Raw genomic sequence first — 24,578 nt, forward strand, 5'->3', positions numbered from 1 at the left:
TTCCCCCATGGTACTTCCAAATATTTGCCTTCCTGTGGACTACAGGGTTCAGAGTGCACTTTTCAAGACACAGATATGCATTACAGTCCCGTGAGAGAGCTAGGGAATGTTAGAATCCTTTTCAGGGGAGAGGAAACTCTTGTTGAAGTAAAAGCTCTTAGGGTATAATCCCAGTATCTTATTTATTTTTATTTGTGTGTGTATGTGGGTGTCTATGTGTGTGACTTGTGCATGCATGCTCTTGTGTGTTTGTGTTCCTGTGCTTGCCTGGTATGTCCAGTGAGTCCCTGGAATTCTCCTGTTTCTGCCTCCTCGGGATGGCTGGATTCCTCTGTGAGTGCTGGGATCTGAACGCCCATTCTCATACTTGCCCAGTAAGCATTTTACCCATTGAGCTGTCTCTCCATGTCTTTGATAATGTGATTTTAAGTGACCTCAAATGTGAATAACCAGCCAGCCAGTTCAGAGTTAATAATAAGAGGGAATGCCTGATTGTAGATCTGGTATTGTGGAAGAAATGGAGCCACTGAGTCAGGGAAGACCCTGTCCAAAGTATCTGTGACCCTATTTAAATGGAAGAGCTGCTGCCAGGTCTGAGGGCCAAACCAGACCTTTCTTAGGCATATGCCTGGGACAGAGCTCTATGCCCCACTGTGAGTATTTCATGAATGCATACTGACCTGAATTCAGGGCCTGTTTCCCCACCTCCCTCAGCCTGTGTGTCCCTTGTGACATTTTCCTCACAACTTTTTTTCACCCACCTCTGTCAGCGCTGCTCATAAAGGATGTCCAGAGACTGGAGCATGAGAGAGGAGGGAGGGGCTAGAGAGGAGAGAGGGGCAAGAGGCCACCAAGTATGATAGATCTTGTTTTTAACCCCACCTACGGGCCTATTTGTCACATGTAAGGTCCTGCAACTGGTTCTTTGCCTATTCCTCAGCCTAGGACCAGCAGAGTTCATCTTTCCTGCACCTGCTTGCATGAGATGTGGCCTGTGGTATCATCCAGGCCATCTCCCAGTGTTCTCAGAACATTCTGGTGTCGACACTTTGCTACAGTTTTTCTAATGTTTCCTCATCCTCATCTCTTCTTTTCTCTCCAATTAGATTTATCTTTGGGGACTATTTTTAATCTCCCAAATCCCTAGCACAATGCGGAACAACACATAATTAATGGCCCTTTCTGGCTCATTCCGATGTTCATCTCATCTAAAAATATTTAAACGAGCACTTGCTATTTAGAGCAGACGGTACAGACTGAATGAATACAATTTCTCTGAATAACTCATTTAGTAGTGGTTCATTTAATTATTGCATCAATTCTGTTGCCCATTGATGCTCTACTTTACCCAGAAGTAAAGTAGGATCTGAAAACGCCAAACAGCTTTCCCGAGCCTGTACCAAAGAGGCATGGGGCAGCCTGCCACCAGCACCTTGAGCAGACATACCCCGCTTCCTAATAACACCCTTGATTTCCTGGGCTCCACTTTTTAGCAATAATAAAAAACAAAACTATGTTGATGATTTCAGATAGTAGCAGATGTTCTGAAGATAATAAAATGCAGTGATATATATATGGCCAAGAAGTTAAAGGAAGAGCCCTTCTAGGAGACCACAGTTGCTGAGCTGTGCATGGGTCTCAGAGGAAACCAAAGCTATCTGCTCTGCTATGGTTAGGATATGGTGGAATGTGGCCCTCAAGTGTTTTGGAAACAATGTCTTCCTCAACATGGTGATGTTGTGGTACCTCATAGGAAGTCAACTGACCTCGGGCACTGACCTTGGAAGAGAATGGGACTGGTTTTGTGGAAACCTGAGAGAGTCATTATAAAATATATATATATATATATATAAAGATGAGAAAAGAAGTGGGCAGCCCAGTGCTGCTGTTACCCTGGTTTTCTGTCCCCCTTATTCCTCATTCCACTTCTGATGCCACCCATCATGGTGTGACATAGCCAAGGTGACCTTCACCAGAGGTGGTGCCTTACTGTTTAGAGTTTTAGTCTCTAAACTTGGGGACTAAACGAATCTCCTGTCTTTGTATTCAGCCTCAATTATTTTGTTATGGGAACAGACATCAGACCCCTGCACCCTCCCCATACTGAATAGTTCTGAGAAGGTTTCTTTTATCCCTCGAATAATTCCTCAGCTGACAGTAGCAGGATGTCCTAACATTTCACACAAATCATGTAAGATCCCACAGGCCAAAGGCCCAAATATACCAGAACTCCCCAACTCCTTGTACCAGTTGTAAGTCCCAGAGTGTCACTTGCCCTTCTGACCAACTAGCTGTCAATGAAAGTTCTAGAACTCATTCTCTAGATTTGATTAATTTGCCATGACAGCTCACAGAAATCGGAGAAACATTTAGTGACCTTGCTTATTATAAAGGATATTATAAAGTGTATACATGAATGGGCAAACAGCAGAGATGTGTAAGACAACATGTGGGAAGGGGCAAGCAGGTCTTGTGTCATATGTAGGCACTGTCCCTCCAGTCACTTCCACATGGCCCAGCCATCTGGAAGCTCTCCAAACCTTGTTCTTTTGAGTTTTTATGGAGTTCTCATTAAGTCAGAATGATTGATTAAATTTTTGGCCATAGGTGAGCAATTCAATTTCATCTTCATCTCTAGGTCAAGATTAAGGGCTGGAGCTGAAATTCCCTGGCCTCTAACCCTGCTTTCTACTTTATGGTACCACTTCCATGTGGGAGGTGTTAAGGACTCCCAGACTGTTACTCACCTCATTGGCATACAAATAGTCACTCTTTGGAGATTGCCAGGATCATAGGAGCTGGGTACTAGGAGGTAGACACAGGTGGGGTGTGTATTGCTTAGTATCACAGTATCACACAGGGAATGACCTGAAAGGATGACCAGCAAACACAGAGAATCTTGGAATAGATCATTGATGTCCTATAACTCACCTACTGACTGTTCTTGCTGTGGCTCACCTCCGTCTGCTTTGTGTTGTAGTAAGAAGGGCTTTGTTGAGCTTAAGGCGTGCTCAGGGGGAAAAGAATGAAAGGATTACCCATGAGCTTGCTTCTAAGAAGTTGGCACTAAATGCTATAAGCAAGAACCTTGAGTCCCTTCAGTGTGGAAGGAAGAGCTACTCTGTGAGTCCTTGGCCTCAGGATGTCTTCCACGATTTGCCACACTGGACATGGCCTTCAGGGAGTGTGCCTGGGAAGTCCTACCCTGCCAGATATGGGGTGCAAACAGGGTCACTTTTCTGTTCTTCATCACCTGGGCTGCAGTGATGGTTACAGGGATGGCTCTCCAGTAACATTGAGCTCATGTTGATAACATATGATCCCAACTTAGACCAGCAGGCTGTATTGTTGGACCAGAATGTGGTCTACCAGATACTATATTCCGGCACTACAACAGCCACCACCAGAGCTTTCCAGACCCTCCCTCCTATCTCCTAGTGTGAATGGAGACCATGCCTGGTTTCAGTTTGACCTTGCAGAGCTCAGCCATTGTGGGTGATTGGACTATAGCATGTGACTGCAGAGACAGCTCCTGCCTTCTCTTTCTGGCAGTTGATGGTTAATATTTATCCTTGCTAAGTTCTTGCCAAATATAGACTTTAGCTCTGACTTAAGGAAGCTGTTGCTATACTTTTTGTGGACTGAAAACATTGGCTCAAGAAAGCGTTCCAAATTGTGACAGGAGCAATGGATCCTTTCCTTGTCGCTTCCTGAATTCCCCTAGCCAAAGCCCTTTGACCTTCAGATCACTCCAAAATCCAAGGTTGTAAATGCTATTGTTTGAATGTGGGGTTTCCTTCAAAACAAGTTTTTGAGTGGCTTATAGATTTGATTGGCCAGTTCCATTCATCACCATAGACATGGGTCCCAACCCCAGTCTCCACTGTAAACCTTGTCTTTTCCTCCCCTCTTCGGATCATAGATGATTTTTGATGACCTCTGAATGTAATTTCCAGTAGGAATGCTTCATGGTAGAAGAATGTAGTCCCTTGAGGCTTGCTGTTGATGTTTCTAGAGATTTATTGGACTTTACTTAAATCCCATTGGGAAACATATTTTCACTGTGAAGTTGTGATGTGTTTAATTTGGGGTCTAAGGTAAATGTGGTCCTGGGGTGGAGGGATACATGGATAGTGGAACAAGTTTTCCTTTTGTGCCACGGGCTGGTTTAATGAGTAGCTTTATCTGTTTGCTTAGCAATGTTTGATTATTTAAGCTTCTTCCGCCCTGAAAAGTAAAGACTATCTGCTCTGCCTTCAGAGAATTAAATGAGCAGCACAGAATATGGCTCACTCTAGGGGAAAATATGGCTTTGTTTAATAGCACCACATGATTAACATTCTCCCTCTTCCACTTTGCAGCACCACCTCCACGTGCCCCCCTTCCCTCTTGATTAACTAGACAAGGTAGGACTTCCCAAACACACAAAAAGTCTCCAAGGTAGACAATTCTATACTCAGAAAGATGTCTCAGGGTAGGCTTGAGCCAGGATTTGTCCATGATAAGGTTGAGGGATTCCTTTGAGAAAGGATAACTTCTGTGAATGCTACCAGCAAATAGAACTGTAGTTCTAGAAAGTTCTATATGCTTGCTTCTTATGGCTTGCCAAGTGGTTAGTCAGCCTCCCACCCCCACTACCATCTCAACCTCATTTCTGGCTTGACTGTAAGGTACGGTATCCTTAGATTGGCTCTCAGGAGCCTTGTCTTAAGTAGCCCACAAGTTCTGGTGTGACTCTTAAATAGTAGGTATTCTAACATACATACACATATATGGAGAGAGTTATACTGAGAAATAAAATGTAAAGTGGTACTGTATTAGCTTGTTCTGGTTATGTATTAGTCAGTTTTCTATTGTGATAACAAAAGACTCAGTGCTGAATACTTTATACAAAAAATATTTATTGGTTTCATGGTTTTAGAAGTCAGGAGTTGGGCCTGTCTATCTGTTGGGCCTCTAGTGAAGACTTTGTTGTAGATAACATTTCAGTTGTGGAAGTATGTGCCAAAGAGATCATATGTCAAGAGTGGAAGCCAGAGGCGCTCAGGGCTTAGTCCTGCTCTCACTGGTACTAACTTAGCTCCTATAAGAAATGTATTCACCCCTTCCAAGCCCAGCACCTGTTGACCTTATGATCTCCCACTCCGCCCTACTTGTTAAAGGTTCTACCATCTGTCAACATCACCACCCTACAAAGCTCCTAGTGTTTGAACTTTGAGTACTTGCTCAAAGCACATCCAAACCACAGTCCGTTGCTATAACGAAACACTCCAGGCTGGGTAACTTAAGCAACAGGAATTGGCTCTTCCACAGCTAAAGGGCCAACGCTGTAAGACTTAGAAGGTTGGATAAACCAGAACATGACTGTCCTTTTTACCTTCTCTTAACCACTCCTTCACCCAACCAGTTTCTTGTTTGTGTAGATGGCAGGTACGCACATGTCACAATATAATGTCGAGGTCAGAGTAGGGGGAAGGGGTGGGGCAGGAGGCAGAGGCCAGCTGCAGGTGCAAGGGAAGGAGCCCGGGGCTATTTCCTCTTAGAATCACTCTGATTTCTGCAAAGCCCAAGCGGGTTCCTGGCACGGGACTCAGAGATCTTATAGTTTGAATCCGGTTCACATAAAAGTCATAAGGCCGTGAAAGCAGGCCCAAAGCGCTTTAATTGTCATTGTTGTGGAAAGTTACATGACTGTCATCAGCTGTCGCTTCTGGCAGTGCTTTCTGTACTAATGTAAATAAATGAGCTAACAGATTTTAAGAAGCAGCCTGTATTTACATACTTGTTAAGTAGCCTCAAACAATCTGCCTGTGCTATTCAAACACACACACACACACACACACACACACACACACACACACACACACGAAACATTTGTCTTCCTCAACACAGGCTATTCATTAAAGCCTGAAGTCTGCAGGTTATGATTAGTAGTAGACCCCCCCCCCAGCCCCCTTCCTGACCTCCACCATGGGGTTTTGACCTGAGCCTACCTTTTTGTTGAGGATAGGCTCTCCTCAGCAGGCTGAAGTTTAATCTCAGCCTTTTTCTATAGCACTTCTGGAAGGCATGGACTTGGGAGAGCCCTGGGCTGCTTCAGAGGAGGGGAGAGTGAGGTGGCAGGGACTGAGAGGAATCCCACAACCTCTGATAAAACACTCCAGAGTTACCATGTCTTGAAAGGCTTCCAAAGAAAGCTAGATTTTCATTTTTTAATAAATCATAATGTTCTTCTGATTCAGTTCCACATTTTGTAGATAAATATTCAGGCAAGATTTTTTTTGTGTGTGGGGGGGACCTGTAGCGCTGTGTGTGTGTATGTGTGTGTGTGTGTGTGTGCTTATGTGTGTCTATGAGTGTGTGTGTATGTAAAGGTCAAAGGTTGACATTTTGTATATTTTGTGTCTTCCTCAATCACTCCATACTACTGAGACAGGCTCTCTTGCTGAACCCAAGGCTCACCAGCTTAGCTCTGTTTGCTAGCCAGAGAACTCTGGGGACCCTCCTGTCTCTGTCTCCCCAGTGCTAGGATTCAGGGCACCCAGCTATGCTTCTTATGTGGGTCCTGAGGATCCCAACTCACGTCCTTATGTTTGTGAAGTAAGGACTGTATATTAACTGAGCCAACACTCAGCACCCCAGGCATGAGTTCTAAAAACATATTCCTGTTGAGGTTACTATAAAGAAGTTATCAAAGGAAACATCTGAAACATCGTGAACAAAGCATAAGCATTTGGCCCCCTAACTGCTGACAGGTATATAGCACCCCAGATTTAGAAGGAAGCCTCTTACTAAGGGCACAAGGATATCAGGAGGGAGGTTACTGGTTTGGAGTCTCTCAGTGTGTTCATAGTCTGGATAGCTTCTCTCCAGAAGGCTAGTTTTTGTTTTTGTTTTGTTTTTCAACACACTCTATGATCCAGGCAGAGGAGTGGCAGGCACTGTGAGGGAAGCAGAAATAACTAGGCTTAGAAGACTGTGTAGAGGTATCTACTTCCTATAAGTATCTATGGTCTGTCCTATTCTTTTGTCCAACACAAGAATCCAAAGAAAAGATTCAATGAATTCCAAACTTAAGCAAATTCTGGTATAGATTTACCAGATTTTTTTTTTCCCATTTCATCTCTCTAAATGTTATGAAATCCAACTGAGTTATATTCACGGACACAAAGAACCAAAATGAACTTTAGATTAAGTTAAGAAGATAGTTTGTGATGGGCTTTGTTTCTCTTTTTGAAACAGGATTTCATGTAGCCCAGGCTGGCCTTGAACTTCCTATCTATAACTGAGGCTGGCTTTGAAGTCTTGATCCTCCTACTTCTAGGCTCCCCAGTTTGAGGACAAGTAGTGTGTAGTGTGTAAACATGCCTGGCCATACATAGCATTTTTGAAGTGACCTCTACCTAGGATTTGTCACTAAAGTAGACAGGGAGAGAGAGATTTATGTCTTAGTGTTCGCAAATGGTTTTCATAAGTTCAGACCACAGCTTCCTACTTCCTCTATGGCTCCTGTTGTACCTAACATCTCAGCAAAGTACATGTCCCCTGTAGGAGATGACTAGAGCCATGTACAAGGGGACTGAAGAGTCCTTCTCCCCAAGAACCTAGCTTCCACCAAAGCTATCAATCTGGAAATATACACATGAAGAGATACATTCAAAAATAGAATATTCTAGGATTGTTTTAGTTCAAAGTTACATACAGACATGCATCTGGTTGCTGAAACTTTTGCAGAGTAGTTCTGAGAAAAAGTTTTAGCCACTAGCTATTGAGATATATATACTACATACTTTGTGTATATAAATAGTGTATTTTTGTTTACTTTTTCTATAGATTACTATTTCCTTAATGAACTGCATTTCTCACAGAAGTTTTGAATTGTTGGTGTTGGGGTGTGTGTGTATGTGTGTGTGTGTGTGAAGTTTTGTTTCCTAATTCCCTGTGTGCATTTGTGACAGTCTTATGTAGCCCAGGCTGAACTTGAACTCACTCTGTAGCAGAGGATGACTTTGAACTTCTGATCTTCTTGCCTCTACCTTTCAAGTATTAGGATTATAAGTATATGCCACTATATACAGTTTATGAGGTATTGGGTATTGAACCCGGTGCTGTGTATATACTGAGTAAGCCCTCTACCAACTGAGCCTATCCCCATCCCATCATAATCTTATCTCTGGAATTTCTAAGACCATATATCATACTCTTACATATCATTTCTACAAATATACACATATAGTCTAAGCAAGTTTGTCAGGATTGTACTTTTTGTTGCTTGCCAATCTGAGGTGTCTTTCCCCTTCCTTGGTTCCTCTTAAACACTCCAACAGAAAGGGATAACTGCAAAGAGGGTTGGGGCGGGGTTCCCAGGAAGTTGCAGCCCTCCCACTTTGTGTTCAAACCGGTTTTCAAGTCTGACTCCTTCTTCACCATGTCTTTTCATGCACTGGGCATTTTACAGTGAAGGCAGTCCACACTGGTTTGAAGATACCGTCAGATGGTATATGTATTAGAATATTCTTTACTTAGTACTCATCCATAAAACCACTGGACTCAGCCCCTTGCGCCTCCTTTCCTATTTGCCTTCGCTCCATCCCTTATGTGCTAGAAGACAGCGCCTTTGTCCCTCTTCTCTCTCATTAATACAACTTCCCACAGGGATGGATAATTTAATTCATGCCTCCTGGTACTGAACTTAAAGTCACTGTTACTGTCAAATGGCCATTCCTATCTATGGAGTATGTGAATAAGTTTGTAGGAAATGAAATGCAGAGGCCCTTTAGATGGCTGTAGCTGGTGCTCCGCGTACTTCTCATATTAAGGTGCTCTGCCCCCATCTCTGGACATTTCTGCCTTAGACACTTGACACGAGCTAAGTTTTATTCTTTCACCTTATCTTTGCGCCTACAGAACCTCAGGAGACTTCATGGTATATTATTGTTTCCACTGAGGGAGCTACAAAATAATATTTATTATATGCCAGTAATTCTATCATCTGTAAGATATATTATGTAGAATTGTGTCTGTGTTGAGGTCTGTGGATGGATATGTCCAAATTACTGTTGGGGGAACGGAGATGCGGGAATATTAAATAACCCACTGGAGGTAATTCAGATAGTGAGGGCTAGGACTGAGTTTTACTACATACTTACTCCCTCCAGTCCCTGATCTTCACTACTACCAATACCCTGTCTGGAAACCCAATAAGAAAAGCAAGGCAGTCAACAGTAGTCATCAATATTCTTGGAGCAAGCAGTAAGAGCACCCTTTTAGAGTAAGTAGCACCCCACCCTTCTCTAGACACTAATTGTATCTGCTGACAGTGTTCTTAAATTTCTGGCTAAGGCTCACTTTTGAGCTTAGCATGAAGCTTGTGTATGCAAGGGCTGTCCTCTGTAGAACACCGGTGTCTCTTGCTTATGGATTCAGCATGTGAATGTTGGTTCTTTAGCCCTACAGCCAGAGAATCACATCCCAGAAGGCTCTGCAGCAGCTAACAAGGACTGGAGCGGGAGTGTGGCTGTAGAAAAGGGTTTTCCCACCAAGGGATTCTGGCACTTCTGGAGGTTGCCACTGAACTCATCTGGTCTCTGCAGGTGGCATCCAGACATATTTTTCTTTTGAGGGGGTGGGTATTTCATGATTGTCTTTCAAGCCCATGTACTAAAAGCCAAGAAAACCCGGTTTTGAGAAAAGGTTTGAAAATGTCTGTTCTCTGCACTGTTGTATGTGTCTCAAATGTATTTGCATTGATAACCTCACACTGTTTGTGCACAGGAAGCATATCCAGTTTGGAGTGGGGGGTTGAGAAGAAGGATAAGAACTTTTTCAGTTTTATAAAAATCCAGTTCCTGGCAAAAACAGGAATCCAAATCTTCATTGGGAAAGCTAATCCAGGTGAGAGAAAATCAGCTCTGTTGTTCAGGAAAGATGGGACCTGTTATTTGCTTTTGTTATTCACACTTTAAAGCTCCTCAGATAAGTTGGCTCCAAGTTATTTCATAAATAAAAATGTATGCTGAGAGTAATTTATGTGCTCCTCTGGGTGGAACCTGAGGCAGGCCATGAATTTGAGGCCACCTTGGTCTACATGGGACCAAGCGAACCAAACCTATAGAGAAATATCCATTTTCAAAAAAAGACTAACCATTCCACAAATAAATATTAAAATGTAGACATTGTAGAATGTTCACTTGTCAGAGTTTTTGTATGACACAGGGCTTTTCTTTTCTAGTTACTAATGTGCTCATCATGTACCCAATATGGTTTCAGCAAACTTTATACTTGTCAGCCTATTTTATTCTTACACTAGTATTGTGTAGGCACTACTGTTTTCTCTTGTTGGTAAGGGGAAACTGAGGATGAGACAGATGAGAAACCTGCCTGCCGAGGGTCTCATGGCAAGGGTTTGTCAGGGCAGGCTCAGCTTCCAGCAGCTTCAGCGTTACTGGATGGGATGTAGGAGAGGGCTATAGTAGTGATGTGGGCATAGTGGGATGCCATGTGATGTATCTGTAAACCTTCACATGGGTGTCTTCTGCCCCAGCCCTGTGCATAGTCTGTATTGCATATGATTGACAGTAAATGGAGCCTTCCTAAGGGAAAGGGATATTCATACAAGTTCCTAGGGTCTCTACCCATCATACTCTCCTGCCTCTACTCCAATGATTTGTTAATGATGCTTTTATTCTTGTGGGGTGTGTGTGTGTGTATTTATTTGGCTACTCTGACTGACCAGTGAGGTACCAGGGATCTCCCTGTCTCTTCCTCCCCAATGCAAGGATTCCAGACATGTACTATTGTTCCTTGCTTTCACAGGGACACCAGGGATCTAAACCCAGATCCTCATGCTTGTGAAGTGGGCCCTTTACTGACTACTACTCCCGTGTAGTATTCTTCTATAGTCAGTCCAAACAGAACTAAAACCCCCTCATTAAGTAATCATTTGATAGGGTCTGGAAGACCAAAAATGACCTCATTAGCTCTATCTACTCTTACCTTCTGCTACTACCAACCCCATACTCGCCCCTAAGAGGTACAAACAACCCCTGTGGACATCTCTTTGAAATATCCCTGTAAGATACTGCTATTTCGTGCTACCTATGATGCGATCCAGGAGAGAGGCTCCATTTCAGTGTGACACTGTACATCACTCTTGTGTGTGAGGATCCATGCCTGGCATGAGCAGACTTAGCTGGAGGCTGTCTCTTCAGACCCTCCGTGAGAACTTCCTTGTCCAGCTGAGATGATATAGTCACATGAAGCCTTTCCCTTTTCTCTCCCCACAGATAGTACACAAGCCTCTTTCCCACATGGCTCAGACATATAACACCCATCATTTTGCACAGGCACACAGCACCCCGTGGTAGAAGCATTGAGTATGTCAGTCTCAGACTCTCTCTGATCCACCCCTCCCCCATGTTTTCCCCCATTAGGCAAATGGAAGGCCCCTTGCCACCTGTTAGCATTACGTCATTGGCTCCCCAGAACACAGTTGTACCCAAGGCCTTAAACAAAGTAGTTCTTCTTGTATTGTTTGCATTCAAAGAGCTGATATCATGCCAGCTGATGTCATTGTGTGTCTTTGTGTGAGTGCTATGGCAACTGGGCAGGTGGGGAGCCTCTGGCTGATGTCACTGGGAAAGGAGGGGCAGAGACTGAATTTTAAAGAGCTCTATGCTGGGTTGTTTTGTGTGTGGGGGTGGGAGGGTGTTTTGGTATGCTTTTATTTTTTTTTTCACACTAGCTGCTTTAAGACAAATTGCAGCTTGAACACACTAAATAAGAACTGAGACGTCTCCTCCCCCTCCCAGCCTCTTCTTTTGAGTTTAGTTTCCCAGTCCTTCCTCCCAACTTATATGGAAAAAAAATGTTGCCAGTGCCTTTTTTCTTCAGAAAGAAGTGAATTAGGTCCCCCTGGCAGGATCAGCATGGGGCTGTTTACTGGGTCTTTGTGAAGCCCCACAGATTTCAACACAGTTCCTTCCAGTGTCCTCTGTGGAGTTTGGGACAGTGGCAGTGGGTAGTTTTACACTCTAGTTGTTAAGAGTTCACTGGTGATATTTTTTTTCCCTGGTGTCTTGCTTTTTTCTTTGTAGTTGGAAGGTTCCCTCTGGGCTAGCCACCTGCATATAATGATTTCACCACAGAAGACAACAGCAAAGGCAGAGTTTAATTACAGAAACAAATTCAAATGACGTCAAAGCTCTTACATGCTCTCCTAAAAACATTTATTTGTCGTTTCCTTGTCTCCTTTTTGACAGGTAGACTGGGTACAGGATGTGACCCTCCTGAGGTGACTGTGAATTGTTGCCCTTCCCTACTGAAAATATGACTTTTGTTCTCTTATACGGCTGGCTGTGTGCTTCAGTCGGGGACATGCTTTGTACAGGTCACCCACTCTATCGGTCAAAAATGAGACTTGCTGTTTGGAAGGATGTGGTTGGTGTCAGATCAGAAGCTGGTGGACGAGTGGACTCCCTGCCCTGTTAGAGCCTTACTCTGTTCAGGCTTTGTGCTTTCAGCCGTATGCCTTGGGACACTCAAGACCTCTGTGACTGGGAAGACATTGCTTCCAGGAACTTCCCAGGGTCTCACCCTTTTCTAGAAGACCCCACACGTCCCACGCTGCTCTACTGGGGTTCACACTCATTTGGTGACCCCTCCCCAGGTTTCCTAATGTCTCTCTCATAAACCTTGTGGAATTTGAGCTCCATAATCCTTCAGGTCTGTCTGTGTGTTAATGTGTGTAACATAAGAAAGGTGGAGTTAAGTGACAAACTCTGACCGGAAGTGACAAACGCTGACCGGTACATTCCCTTAACTGTTCTTTTTTGTATGGAGAGGCTTTTTTCAGAAAGTTTTAAATTAGCTGTTTTTGCTTTAGCATTAAATAGAAGGATTTTCTTCGGTTTTATAGTTTATTGCTTTAGTGGGTACATATTATCCCATGGATATATTTAATAGTTTTATTTTGGGTATTTACTCAGCCTTTTCTTTGTTTTTAAAACTCACTATTGTTGAGTGTATGTTCAAGTTGTTTGTGTTTGTGTATGTGTGTGAGTGCGGAAGTCAGAGGCCAACTTTGTGGACCCAGTTCTCTGCTTCCACCATTAAACAGATGGCATCGTGTGCGCACCACCATGGATCTAAATGCACAGTTGTGCCTGCCCGAGTCCCGTAAGTGACTCTGTGCTCACACAAGGCTGAATCTGCATGCTAAACATGGGAACACTGGTGCAGCTTTAACCTTCGGAGAAGTTCAGACTCGAGCCTTGGAGTTAGAGCAGAGCCTCGAGCTCACAGTGTGCGTTGTTACATCCATCAGAGGTCACGGTTAATGCATTAGTGTACCCACAAGCCTCTAAAAGCTAAGTACGGGAAAATGGGCCACTCTCAGATGCCATTCTCCTAGAAGTCAAAATCTACAAATGTCAAGGACATGTGTGGAAGAATTCATAGTGTAGATCCTGCGTCACTCTTCCAACCCTAACTTACCTTAGGCTAGCTTCCCTCTGTGTTTTCTCCCTTTGGGCAGCCACAGAAATAAGATGGATAGAAATAGCTTGTTTATGTGGAGGGGGCCATGCAAGGCTGGGGGTTGGGGGTGGACTGAATACTTCACCTGTGTTTATCTCTGTCTGGGACTCACACTCAGTGAGACACGCTTGTGCAACTCAACCAGCAGGTCAGTAGTGCCAGCCAGATACTAGCCGGTGTAACCTGGCTTTTCCACAAGCCCTGCTTGTAACTGCTCTGCTGCTGAGTGAACTTGTCCTTCTGTAAAGTGAGTCATAAAGGGTACAAGACATGTATGCACAGTGCCAGGAGACAAACAGCAGTCCTCTGTAGGGCGATGTCATCCTTGATTTTCTCAACCCCCAAAGTACAAGGTTCTATATAGGCCAGGGACCATATGTCTGTTAAAAGCAAATCAGATTTTCAGTTGATGAAATTACAGGGTGCTGTGTGGTACTTGTTCCCAGGCACCTTGGCCCAATTTTGCAATAGGGAGTACAGTGCCCTCTGATGCTGTCTCTGGGTGTCCAAAACAGACTTCTGGTTCTTGTTTTTTATTTTAGAAATGTTAAAACACATACATAGCCACAGTGACACCCATCTCTATGGGGAAGCTGACATTTTTCCCCCCTCTGTGGGCTTTACTCATATGTGATTTCTGTGTTTTCCTTCCAGGGGGACTCAGTAGTTTTAAACAGAACCATGGAAACCTCTGTGACAACTCCCTCCAGCTTCAAGAGTGCCGGGAGGTGGGGGGTGGTGCATCTGCGGCCTCGAGCATGCTACCTCAGTCTGTCCCCACCACCCCTGACATCGAGAACGCAGAGCTGACGCCCATCCTGCCCTTCCTGTTCCTTGGCAATGAGCAGGATGCTCAGGACCTAGACACCATGCAAAGGCTCAACATCGGCTACGTCATCAACGTCACCACGCACCTTCCTCTGTACCACTATGAGAAAGGCCTCTTCAACTACAAGAGGCTGCCAGCCACTGATAGCAACAAGCAAAACCTGCGGCAGTACTTTGAAGAGGCGTTCGAATTCATCGGTAACTATCTCCCACAGCATGGGCAGAGGGGGGCTCCTTTTGGGGTCTTTCTTCCCTGTAGTTCTGATTTTGATATAAGATCTGAAGTTTATTCCTATGTTAGGGAAAACAACATCAACAACAACAACAACAACAAAACCTACCTAATCCCTAGTCCTTCCTGTAAGTCTCAGAACTATCAGGATGGACATAGTTGAGATAATTAGCTTTCCGTTGCCATGGCTCAAACACCTGAGAGGTTGTCTTAAAGGGAAGAGTTATCTTGACTTACGATCTCGGAGATTTCAGTCCTTGGTACTACTGACTCTGGTCCTGGGGTGAGGCAGAACATGGCAATGGGGGGTGATGATGAAGGCTACTGACTTTATGGTGACTAGGAAGGGAGGGACCAGGACAGCGTACGAGCTTGAGTAGCACAATGTCTGACCTACTAACTTCCTCAGGCAAGCCTCTCCTTTCAAATGTTTTAGAAACTGTTGGAAACAGTACCACCAACTGGGGACCAAGCATTTGAAACATGAGTCTGTGGGACCATTTCACATTCATATTAAAGCAATAATCATTCTCTTTGTCCAACGGATGTTCAAGCAGAAGCCCCTATCCTCCATCCTCCCATTAACAAAACTGCCATGGTGGAGGTTGGCACTTAGATACTGTATGACCAGAAGATTCAAAGAGAACATGAAGAACTGCTCAGAGCTATTCCAGCTGCCCAGTCTATGTCCTCCAAGTCCTGAAGGAAGCACCAAGTAGAGACTGTGACATCAACTTAACTGTCCCCAAACCTCCACAGAGCACCTCTCTCAGCTTTATTCACCCAGAATAGGGAAAGAGATTTCCACTGAGCACCATGAATTATACTGAGTCACAGTGTGTGGCTTCCTCATTTGAGTTCGAGGCAAAGGCAGCATCATGAAAGGGCTAGCTCTGAAGAAACGTCTTCAGAAGCAGGCCATGCTGTGGCGAGTTTCTCCACCCACTTCTTCCTTGCAGAGGAGGAATGGAAGGATAGCGTGGATTGCCTTTGTCCACCAGAGTCATCTCAGTTCTTAAACATGGAATGATAAAGACTGACATTAGTACATGTTTCCTTTGACAATTTGTCTCCGGCTCATAGTAGCAGGAAAGATCAAGCCCCTGTAGGACCTAAGAAGGAAAATTCTAGCAATAATAGGCTCTAACCTCAGAAGGAAGTAACCCCCAGCTCCATGCTGAAGTTAACCCTTGTAGCCCTTGTGGCATTGTGGCGAGCGAGACTCTGGGTGACTAGGACAAAAAGAGCAGATGACAGATGTTCAACATTGTTTCCAAGAGACGCCAGCTTTTATCAGCATAAAGGTAGCCCAGTGCTCTCCACATTAGCACCTCGGGTTGTCACAGGTCTCTGTCTCAGGAAGAAAACACTCATGGTTGTTGCTGGTTTTGCCAGAAAAAAAAAGTCTCAAGTTTAGCAGCCACTAGGGTGATGTTTTGTTTTTTTTTTGTTTTTTTGTTTTTTTGTTTTTTTTGTTTTTTTTTTGGCAAGTTGGTAGCTCTGAACTACCGGGTTTCCTTTCCAGTTTGTCCTTCAGAGCTCGGCTGTACCAGGGACACTCTGGCAGGACAGAGTGGTCTCTGAACTCAGAAGTAAGGTGACCTTTCCATGTCAGGAATTCTAGTGTCAAGAAAGAACTGGGGGCTGGGAGGAAGCACGGTAGAGAAAGTGTTTTCTGTGTAAGACTGAAGACCTCAGTTTGAATCCCCCAGAACCCATGGAAAGTCAGATGTAAGAGTACAGATCTGTAATGCCTTCTCTCCTGTAACCAGATAGGAGGCAGAGAACCCCTAGATACTCACAGGACAGCTAGCTTGGCATCCATAGCAGCACAGGAAATCCCATTTCAAAGAAGGTAGTAGGCAAGACCCTGCATTGACCCCCACATATGTGCCATGGCATGCCTCTACCTGTAAAAACAAAGGACCTAGTGTTCTTGACTTCTGGCCAGGACTCTTTTCCGTGTTTACCATGCCCCGTTAATTAGTTCCTAACACTGGATACAAAGACGTCCTGGGTCTTTTATTCATAAAATCTGAGCCAAGCCTTGTATCATGAGCAAGAAATGCTTGCCACGAGGCCTGTGAAGCTCCTAGTTCCTTGAGGCTGTTATAAAGGAGAGTCCCACCTGCTTCATTTCAGGTGGAGGAAGTGGGGAATTTGTTTTCCATTTGGCAAGTGGCATGGGATAGGCTTGTTCTAAGAGCTTACAGCCTCGGTGCTTACATTCCTTCTGGATTACTCAGGTTTACCTCCTCTCTCAGAAGAAAAAGAAAACTCATAACAAGCAACATTTAGCCTGCAGAACAACTCAGGATCACCATGGGGTGGGGTGGGGGACACGGTTTTGTTCTCCTTGTCCTCTGATTGGCTAAACTGAAATTTTATAGTGTGGCTTCAGGGGGCATACAACAAGGTTCACAGTGTATTAACATTCACCTGAGTTTAATATAAACTAAGCAATGTTCAGGTTTAGTTTAACAATGCCAGTTTAACCCCAGAATCAAGTGACTTCATTTCCAACGCTCCAGAGGTTGGCGAGCTAGTGTCCTTGTGTTAGTCAAACAGGAAGACCAAAGTCCTGGGGGGGTCAGAGGACTCGAAAGGTCACTCAGCTAATGTGTTAGTGGAACAGGTGGTCACACCCATGGTGCACCTCACTCATCTCATGCCACCATATTCAATGGTCTTGGTTTGAGAGGTCATTTAGTGTTGACAAAGGGAGACTTTCCTGAAGCATTGCTGGTGGATCTCTTGAAGCAAGCTTGTCTACAGATTGGTGAGAGAGATAGTTACATCCTGTTTGTTTCTCAGTCTACTGGGAAGCAGTCAGTGGGGGTGATTTAAGCTAAGGGACAAGTCTCTTTACTCCCTTCTCCTCTGCCTTATCATTGGCCTGCATTCCTCTGGGGACATTTCCTGGGGGATGTGTTTTAATCTAGAAGTGTCACAAAACATGTCCAGGGCTCACAGGCATCTGGAGCTTTTAATATTAAACATTCCACTTTCTGTTGCTTTCTATTCTGAGCTACTTGTGATCCTTGCCTTCCAAATGGCTGGCCTGTAGGGTCAGCGTATGTGGAGATGAGGAGTGGAACACTTCTTCAGAGGGCCATGCAGTAGTCCAGTGCTTTCCAAGCCTCACTGGTAACATTTGACATCTCTGAAGAGAAGCTGAGTGTAGGAACGTTCCAGCTGAACTTTATCCCTTCTCTTCTATGAAGTTTTAGTAAAACTCCGTGCAGTAAATGCTAGCTCTTATAGGAAATAATCTGTAGGATAAAAAAAGGTATGTGTGTCTAGCATGTGGAAGATACATTGCTAATAGCACTAGTTTTTAATGAGTCGTGTAGTCATATAACCTGGAAAGTGGAATTAATATTGTTAATCAGAAGCACTTTGTCACGTATGCCCATTTGTGTACATGGCATAATCTCCAGGTATTCTCTCCTCCTCCTTTCCTTACTTTTTTCCCCCTTTATGCCAGTGTTATGATTTTAGAGAAAATACAAAAGGAACAAGGTTGTCAAGAAAGAGTTCTGGAACATAAATGACAAGCTTTGTAGCTTGCTTCTCATGACTGTGTTCTGTTGTAGGTATAGCTTTTGCCTTCCCCATCTCCTGTGACATGTGCTATTCTACAGATGACTCCCTTGCTCTGTCTTCTCTCTAATATAGAGCTGTAGGGGCTGGGAAGGTGGCTCAGCAGTGAAGCACTCATGATACAAGCGGGAGAATGGGGGTTAGGATCATCAGAACCCACATAAAAGCCACATAGCTGTAGCAGCTTTCCTGGAATCCCATGACCTAAAGGACTGAGACGGGGCACCCCAGAGCAAACTGGCTGTCTTGACCAGCAAAAGTCATGAGCTCCAGATTCAGCAAGAGATGCTGTGTCATGTAACATGGAGGGTGATCAAGTAGATACATGATACCAAATATGGCCTCCCACAGACAAATGTGAACATGCATCTGCACTTAAGCAAACATGCGTCCACACCCACATGCACAACATACACACACACACACACACACACACACACACACACACACAGATATACACACCCCTCCCCCTCAAAACAGTGAAGGGCCAATGAGATGGCTCATCGAATAAAAAGTACTTGTTGCCAAGACTGACAACCTGAGTTCAATCCCCACCAACTCATACTGTGGAAAGACAGAACTGACTCCTGCCAGTTGTCTGTTGCCCTCCCCGTGCACCCTGTGGCATGTGTACCGACCCCATTTTTTTTTCTAATAATTTAAGAAAATGCAGACCAGCAGCTCCTGATTCCTGACTGTGGCCAATTCTATAGCTTGCAGCTTGACCATGTAGAATCCATCAGTGCATCATGCTTTGGAACCATTCGAATCCATTCTCTCAGCACAAAAGGAAACACCGCAGAGTCAGGCACAGTTCCGCTTCCCCCGTTCTTACCACCTGTCTCTCTGTCCCACAGAGGAAGCTCATCAGTGTGGGAAGGGCCTTCTCATCCACTGCCAGGCTGGCGTGTCCCGCTCTGCCACCATTGTCATCGCTTACCTGATGAAGCACACACGGATGACCATGACTGATGCTTACAAATTCGTCAAAGGCAAACGACCAATTATTTCCCCGAACCTCAACTTCATGGGGCAGTTGCTGGAATTTGAGGAAGACCTAAACAATGGCGTGACACCTCGGATCCTTACACCAAAGCTGATGGGCATGGAGACGGTCGTGTGACAGCAGGCAGGGTGGAAATGGCCGTGCTCTGTTAGAAGTCGGATGAACAGGAAGGAAGGTGGAATCTAGCTTGTCTTTATTCTTTCTTTCTTTCTTTCTTTCTTTCTTTCTTTCTTTCTTTCTTTCTTTCTCTCTTTCTTTCTCTCTCTTTCTCTCTTTCTCTCTTTTTCTTTTTTTAAGGTCGGGAGTGTTTGTGAAAGGAAAGAAACTTGTCTAAAGACTCTATTTTTAATAAGTATAAGAAGACTGTAACTTTTGACGCCGATGAGACACACTTCTCTTAAACTGATATTGCAGTTAGGTTAAGGAAGTCATTTTGTTTTTTTTGTTTTTTTTAAAGCCAACAAATAAAAATATTATAAAACTTGTTTCTCCCCAATTTCCCTTGTAAGCTTTTATTGTAGAGTTTTGACTAAATAGTCTGTGCAGGCTCATAGACCGAAGATACCACCCTTCAATTTCAAAGAACCAAAAGGAAACGGAAAAGACTCTAGACCTGGAACCCACCTGGACAACCAAGTAGAAAGCAAACCCCACCAAACCTTGCCCATTGTGCTCACTGGTGTGAAGAGAAGTGCTGGCAAGCTCAGTGGTCTCAGCTCACTTCACACCTTCTCTGAGGAGACAGGCTAGTGTCGATTTTGTATGTTCCATGCTCTGGATATCTTTTCCTTTTCTCTGGGTCTGAGAGAACTTTTTGTTTGTTTGTTTGTTTGTTTGTTTGTTTATCAGAAAGAAACTGACCGTTATACCATGTGCCTTTGCTGGCACTTGTGCAATAAAAATGGTGTTTGGAGTGCACAGCTGAGATAGAGCTGGCAGCTGAGTGAGGAATGAAGTCAGCTTGGAGACAGGAATTCAACAGTACCAGTGGCTTCCCCTCCCTCTTTTCTCCTTCTCCCCGCCCCCTTTCTTCTTCCTCTTCGTCCTTTTATTTGTCTTTATTTTTTGATTTGATTCTGGTTACAGTGCCATAAACCTTGTTACATATGTATATCAGAATGTAAAAAAAAAAAGACAAAAATTTATTTAAAAATATTTTTCGCAAAAAAAAAAATCCTTGGTGTGTTTTTGTTGATGGTGTAAGAATTTATTTTCATTATATAAATGAAACTTGTTTGGGGACGTGTCGTTCTTTGCACTTGCCCGTCTGTCTTCTCTGGTAAGCCTCATGCCTCTTTTGCCTCTGGAACTGTACACATAACATAATTAGAAACAAAGCACAGGTTTTTATAAAGAGATGGAGAGTATAAAGCAGGGACCACTCACAGAAGCTAAGGATCCCAGCACTGGTACACCCCTCTGCTTCCTCCCATCTTCCTCCTCTTCATGGATTTAAGCAGCCTCCATCAGACTTGATAACCAAATCACAACCAAACAGGATTTGGAATACAGTTGTGTCCCTGGTAACTACATGTAAACGTCAGTAACCATCTGCCTTGTATGGTTTTCACAGTCCTGTCTCAGTTGACACTAGCTCACGTGACACATTTTCGGGACATTCACCCTGTAGTACAAGCTGCAAGATGTACTCTTCCAATGTTATAGAATAGAAATCAATATTCAATAGAATTATTGAATATTGTCAATATTCCCAGTCAATAGAAATCAGCTCAATGTACACACTGACTCTGACAGTGCTAGATATTCAACCCAGAGACAGTCTTGGAAGTGGGATGAGAGAGAAATATAATCCTAGAGTTTTATATATTTTATTAGAGTGCATATCTAGAGGGACTTAGCCGCTCAGAAGATTCAAAGTGCTCCAAAGTTTGCTTGGTGTAAGTAAGCGCTGAAGAATTCTGGCGTGTCTGGCTCAGAGTGACCACATTTGACATAAATATTTTTGTGAGCATTTGCTTACAAATGTTACACCAGAAATATTTTGACATTGACTTCTTTATTCAAAGACCTTGTCTGCCAGGAGTCATTTAAATTTTTCTTTCATTAGAAAAGTGGAAATTGAACATAACAGGAACTGAGAGCTAGCTGGAATTATTTTAGTCTGATAGAGAGTATGAAGTAGTCAAAAAGTAAATCTCTTATGCATTTCTGTACTGTTAACAGTTTTTTTGTTTTGTTTGTTTCTGTCAACTAGAGCAGACTGAAAGATACTACTTCTGATACACAGTGACTTAGAATGCTTGGCAGGCTTGTCATTTTCTAAGTCTAAAGTTGGAGTTCTGTTGGGGTATAAAATTCTGTCTCTCTTCTCTTCTTTCTCTTTGCTTTTTTATCATGTCTTCTGCAAAGGAAGGGAAAGAATCAGTAGCTACATGGACGTGATTTATGTGTTTGGAAGTTTATGAGCTTAGGAGAAGGTCTGCCCTGGGGAAACAGGAATCCTGCCAACCAGCATACCAAAGATTCTGAGAAGGACTCCATTCTTTCCTCCTAATCTGCTCTGAGTCACTTCACCTTCGTTTCTTCAAGAGGAATGTTAATCACTTCATGAACCCACTGGATCATCAGAGCCAGTGCTCTGGAAAGCAGATTCTCTAGCATTCTGAGCCTCTCACTAGCTGCCTGCAACCTTCAGGATGGAGTTGGGAAATGATTGCATCTTCTGAGAAAGCGTAGTCTCCATCCACCTCATGAGTCATTCCCAGGGCCCATGCTGAGAGAATACAGTGATTTAGTAGAATGAATCCATGGTATATCTAATGACCGGCAGAACAGAGCAACAACTCCAGATCATCCACATTTATTTCAATAGCTGACAGATGCTTTTCCAGTCAGTATCAATGAGTATAGACAGCTCAGTTCACAGACGAGCTCCTGCTGGTGACATTTGGACCAAGGTAGATGGAGTGGAGAGTGAGGAGGGAAGCTGACAACGTGTATGCACAATAGTAGAGGAAAAACTTCTTAGGATGAAGTGATCACATGCTGGCAGTAAGTGAGAGATGTCCCAGAAAATCTAAAGAGAATAAACAGGGAAATGGGAAACTAGAGTAACGAGAGAAAGAATACTAGTGTTGAATTAAGATCCAAATCATACTCTAAAAATTGAGACACAGAGACAGGCGGGGAGACAGAGCCAGGAGAGAAACGGTGCTGATTTCTCTGGGTCTTCCGAGGGGTAAACCCTGGTGAGCCAAACAAAGATCAAAACTGTCGTAACTTCCACCTTATTTGAAACCTGACTCTTGGAGATGAACTATATAGACATATATGGGATGATTTTTAACCTCATATTTCAGATGTTCTGGAGCAGGGTGCAGTAGAAGATATCGAAGCACTGATACTCAAAAGCATGAGTAATATCGTACTCATTTTGAACTGTAGTGTCCCCAGATTTATCCACCTGCCCTTTGGAGGCAGTAAGGAATGGCAGCCATACTGTCAGTGGTTCCTGATTTTGGTCTCTGGTCACCTTCATCAATGGTGTGAAATACCCAGGCTTTGGTCAGAGGCAGAAACATTGGGAAACTCGCTAGTAGAGTATTGCTTCTGTGTGACATGGCCTGAGATCTCTGTGTCAATAATGCCATGGAAGAGAAAAGCTGAACATGAAATATAGGGCTGTAAAGATGAAATTACAAAGGTACGGAACATATGACGTGACGGTTGTTAAGGAAGAGACTGGGAGAGATCATAGGAGCTGAGATCATGGCTCCTGCTAAGTCAAGGTGGGTCACAGGGTCAAGGCAAATGCATGCTCACTCTAATTCTTCCCAGTTATTCCTCTAAAGTGGGATGGCTGCTACTTCTCTTTGCCACTTCCCCAACTTGATGTAAATTTCCTCTCAGACTTAGTAACCCAACATGAGACAGACAAGGGAATTATGGGAAAGGCAGTTCCTGTCTGGGCTGATTTTGTCATCATCGTATTTGGAACTTCCCTCTCTTACTGTTCATCGTGTCCCTTTGTCCTCATCAAGCGCATTCTTCATCATGGTTTTTTGCCTTCTGAAGGGCTCAGACTTTGACAACTGGGCTTGTATTAGATTATTTTCCACTCATTTTATTATAGTAACAAAGGCAACTACAAATCGTAACAATCTAAGCAATACTCTAGCATTCCAAATGTATTTTTCCTTAACCCAGTACCAGCCCATGTTACTTGTGACAATCACAATCATGTCAGTCAGTATAGCAAAATATACTTTTGGTTGTTTTAGAAAAGGTTCATTTCCTTTTAGGTGTGTGTGTGTGTGTGTGTGTGTGTTGAGTATGTGCATGTGAGTATGTAAGTTCAGGTACCTTCAGAAGCTAGAAGAATGTGTTGGATGCTATGAAGCTGGAGTAATAGGCAGTTACGAGCTGGCTAACATGGGTGCTGGGAACTAAACTACAAGAACAAGATATGCTTTAACAGATGATCCGTGTCTTTAGTCTATGTTTGATTCTTAGTGTAAGGCACCCAAGGTAGTTGTCAGTATCAACTTCTAGCACAAAGGATCCATAGTGCATCTTCCAGTAGAGGTATCTTTACCTTAGGAACTAAACTTTCTACATTTGAGCTAGAAAGAACAAGCTTTATAAGTGGATCATTAATGACATTAGCAAGAGACACTTGTCCTGTTTCTATCCTTTGATTCCTGCATTTAAGTATTCTTGGATAAGTGTTGGGGGTTGTTCTGGGTGCTGCTATATATTCAGATGATAAATACTGGCCCCCAAGGTCTGGTTTACACTCCCCCAGTTGACCCTAAAGTACACCAAGTGATGCTTATGTAAGCCTTGCTCCCCAATTTAAAACTATTGATTCAATAAAAACAGCTATAGCCAGTTATTAGGGGGAAGTAAAAAGAGGCAGTGTTTCCATTTACTGGGGTGGGGGTCGCAGGTAGGGACCATGAGGGAAAAGGAGAAAGGAGAAGGAGATGAGAGGATAGGAGAAGGAAGCTGGAGAGGACAGAAGATCTCCATTAGATGTGATGGACCAGAAACAGGTGCCCGAGTAAACACCCCACTCCCCACAAAGGACAGATTGTTGGAGCAGAAGTAACCTGGGAGGGACTCAAACAGCAAGTACTTGAGGAGAGATGCTGGAGAAGTGGCCAGTTCAGCATTTGAAAAATAGATTAGGGGTAATCCCCCAGTAATTGTGCGAAAGCTGATTAAATAAATCCATAGGACTCTGTCTCAGTTACTGGCAGGCTGGCCAGGTCATATTAATAACTAATAGAGTTTATAAAATTCAATTAACAGACAAGGGAGAAACAACAACATATAGTGCCTGATGACTCTGACTTTACTGCCTCTTATGGGACATTACTCTATCCCTGTAACATATTTCCACTTGTCCAG

General features: G+C 43.6%; 1 protein-coding gene across 1 annotated transcript in view; it reads left to right on the top strand.

Moving 5' to 3' along the window:
* Positions 1-19,701, top strand: part of Dusp10 (dual specificity phosphatase 10) — a 39,252-nt gene extending 19,551 nt beyond the window's left edge. The window contains exons 3-4 of the mRNA XM_028759529.1: positions 14,191-14,562; positions 19,057-19,701. Coding sequence (XP_028615362.1) covers positions 14,191-14,562; positions 19,057-19,322 — 638 coding nt within the window. The 3' untranslated portion in view covers positions 19,323-19,701. The remainder of the gene's footprint in view (positions 1-14,190; positions 14,563-19,056) is intronic.
* The last annotated feature ends 4,877 nt before the right edge of the window (positions 19,702-24,578 follow it).

The sequence above is a fragment of the Grammomys surdaster genome, unplaced genomic scaffold (assembly GCF_004785775.1).
Source record: "Grammomys surdaster isolate TR1022 unplaced genomic scaffold, NIH_TR_1.0 130, whole genome shotgun sequence".
NCBI lineage: Eukaryota > Metazoa > Chordata > Mammalia > Rodentia > Muridae > Grammomys > Grammomys surdaster.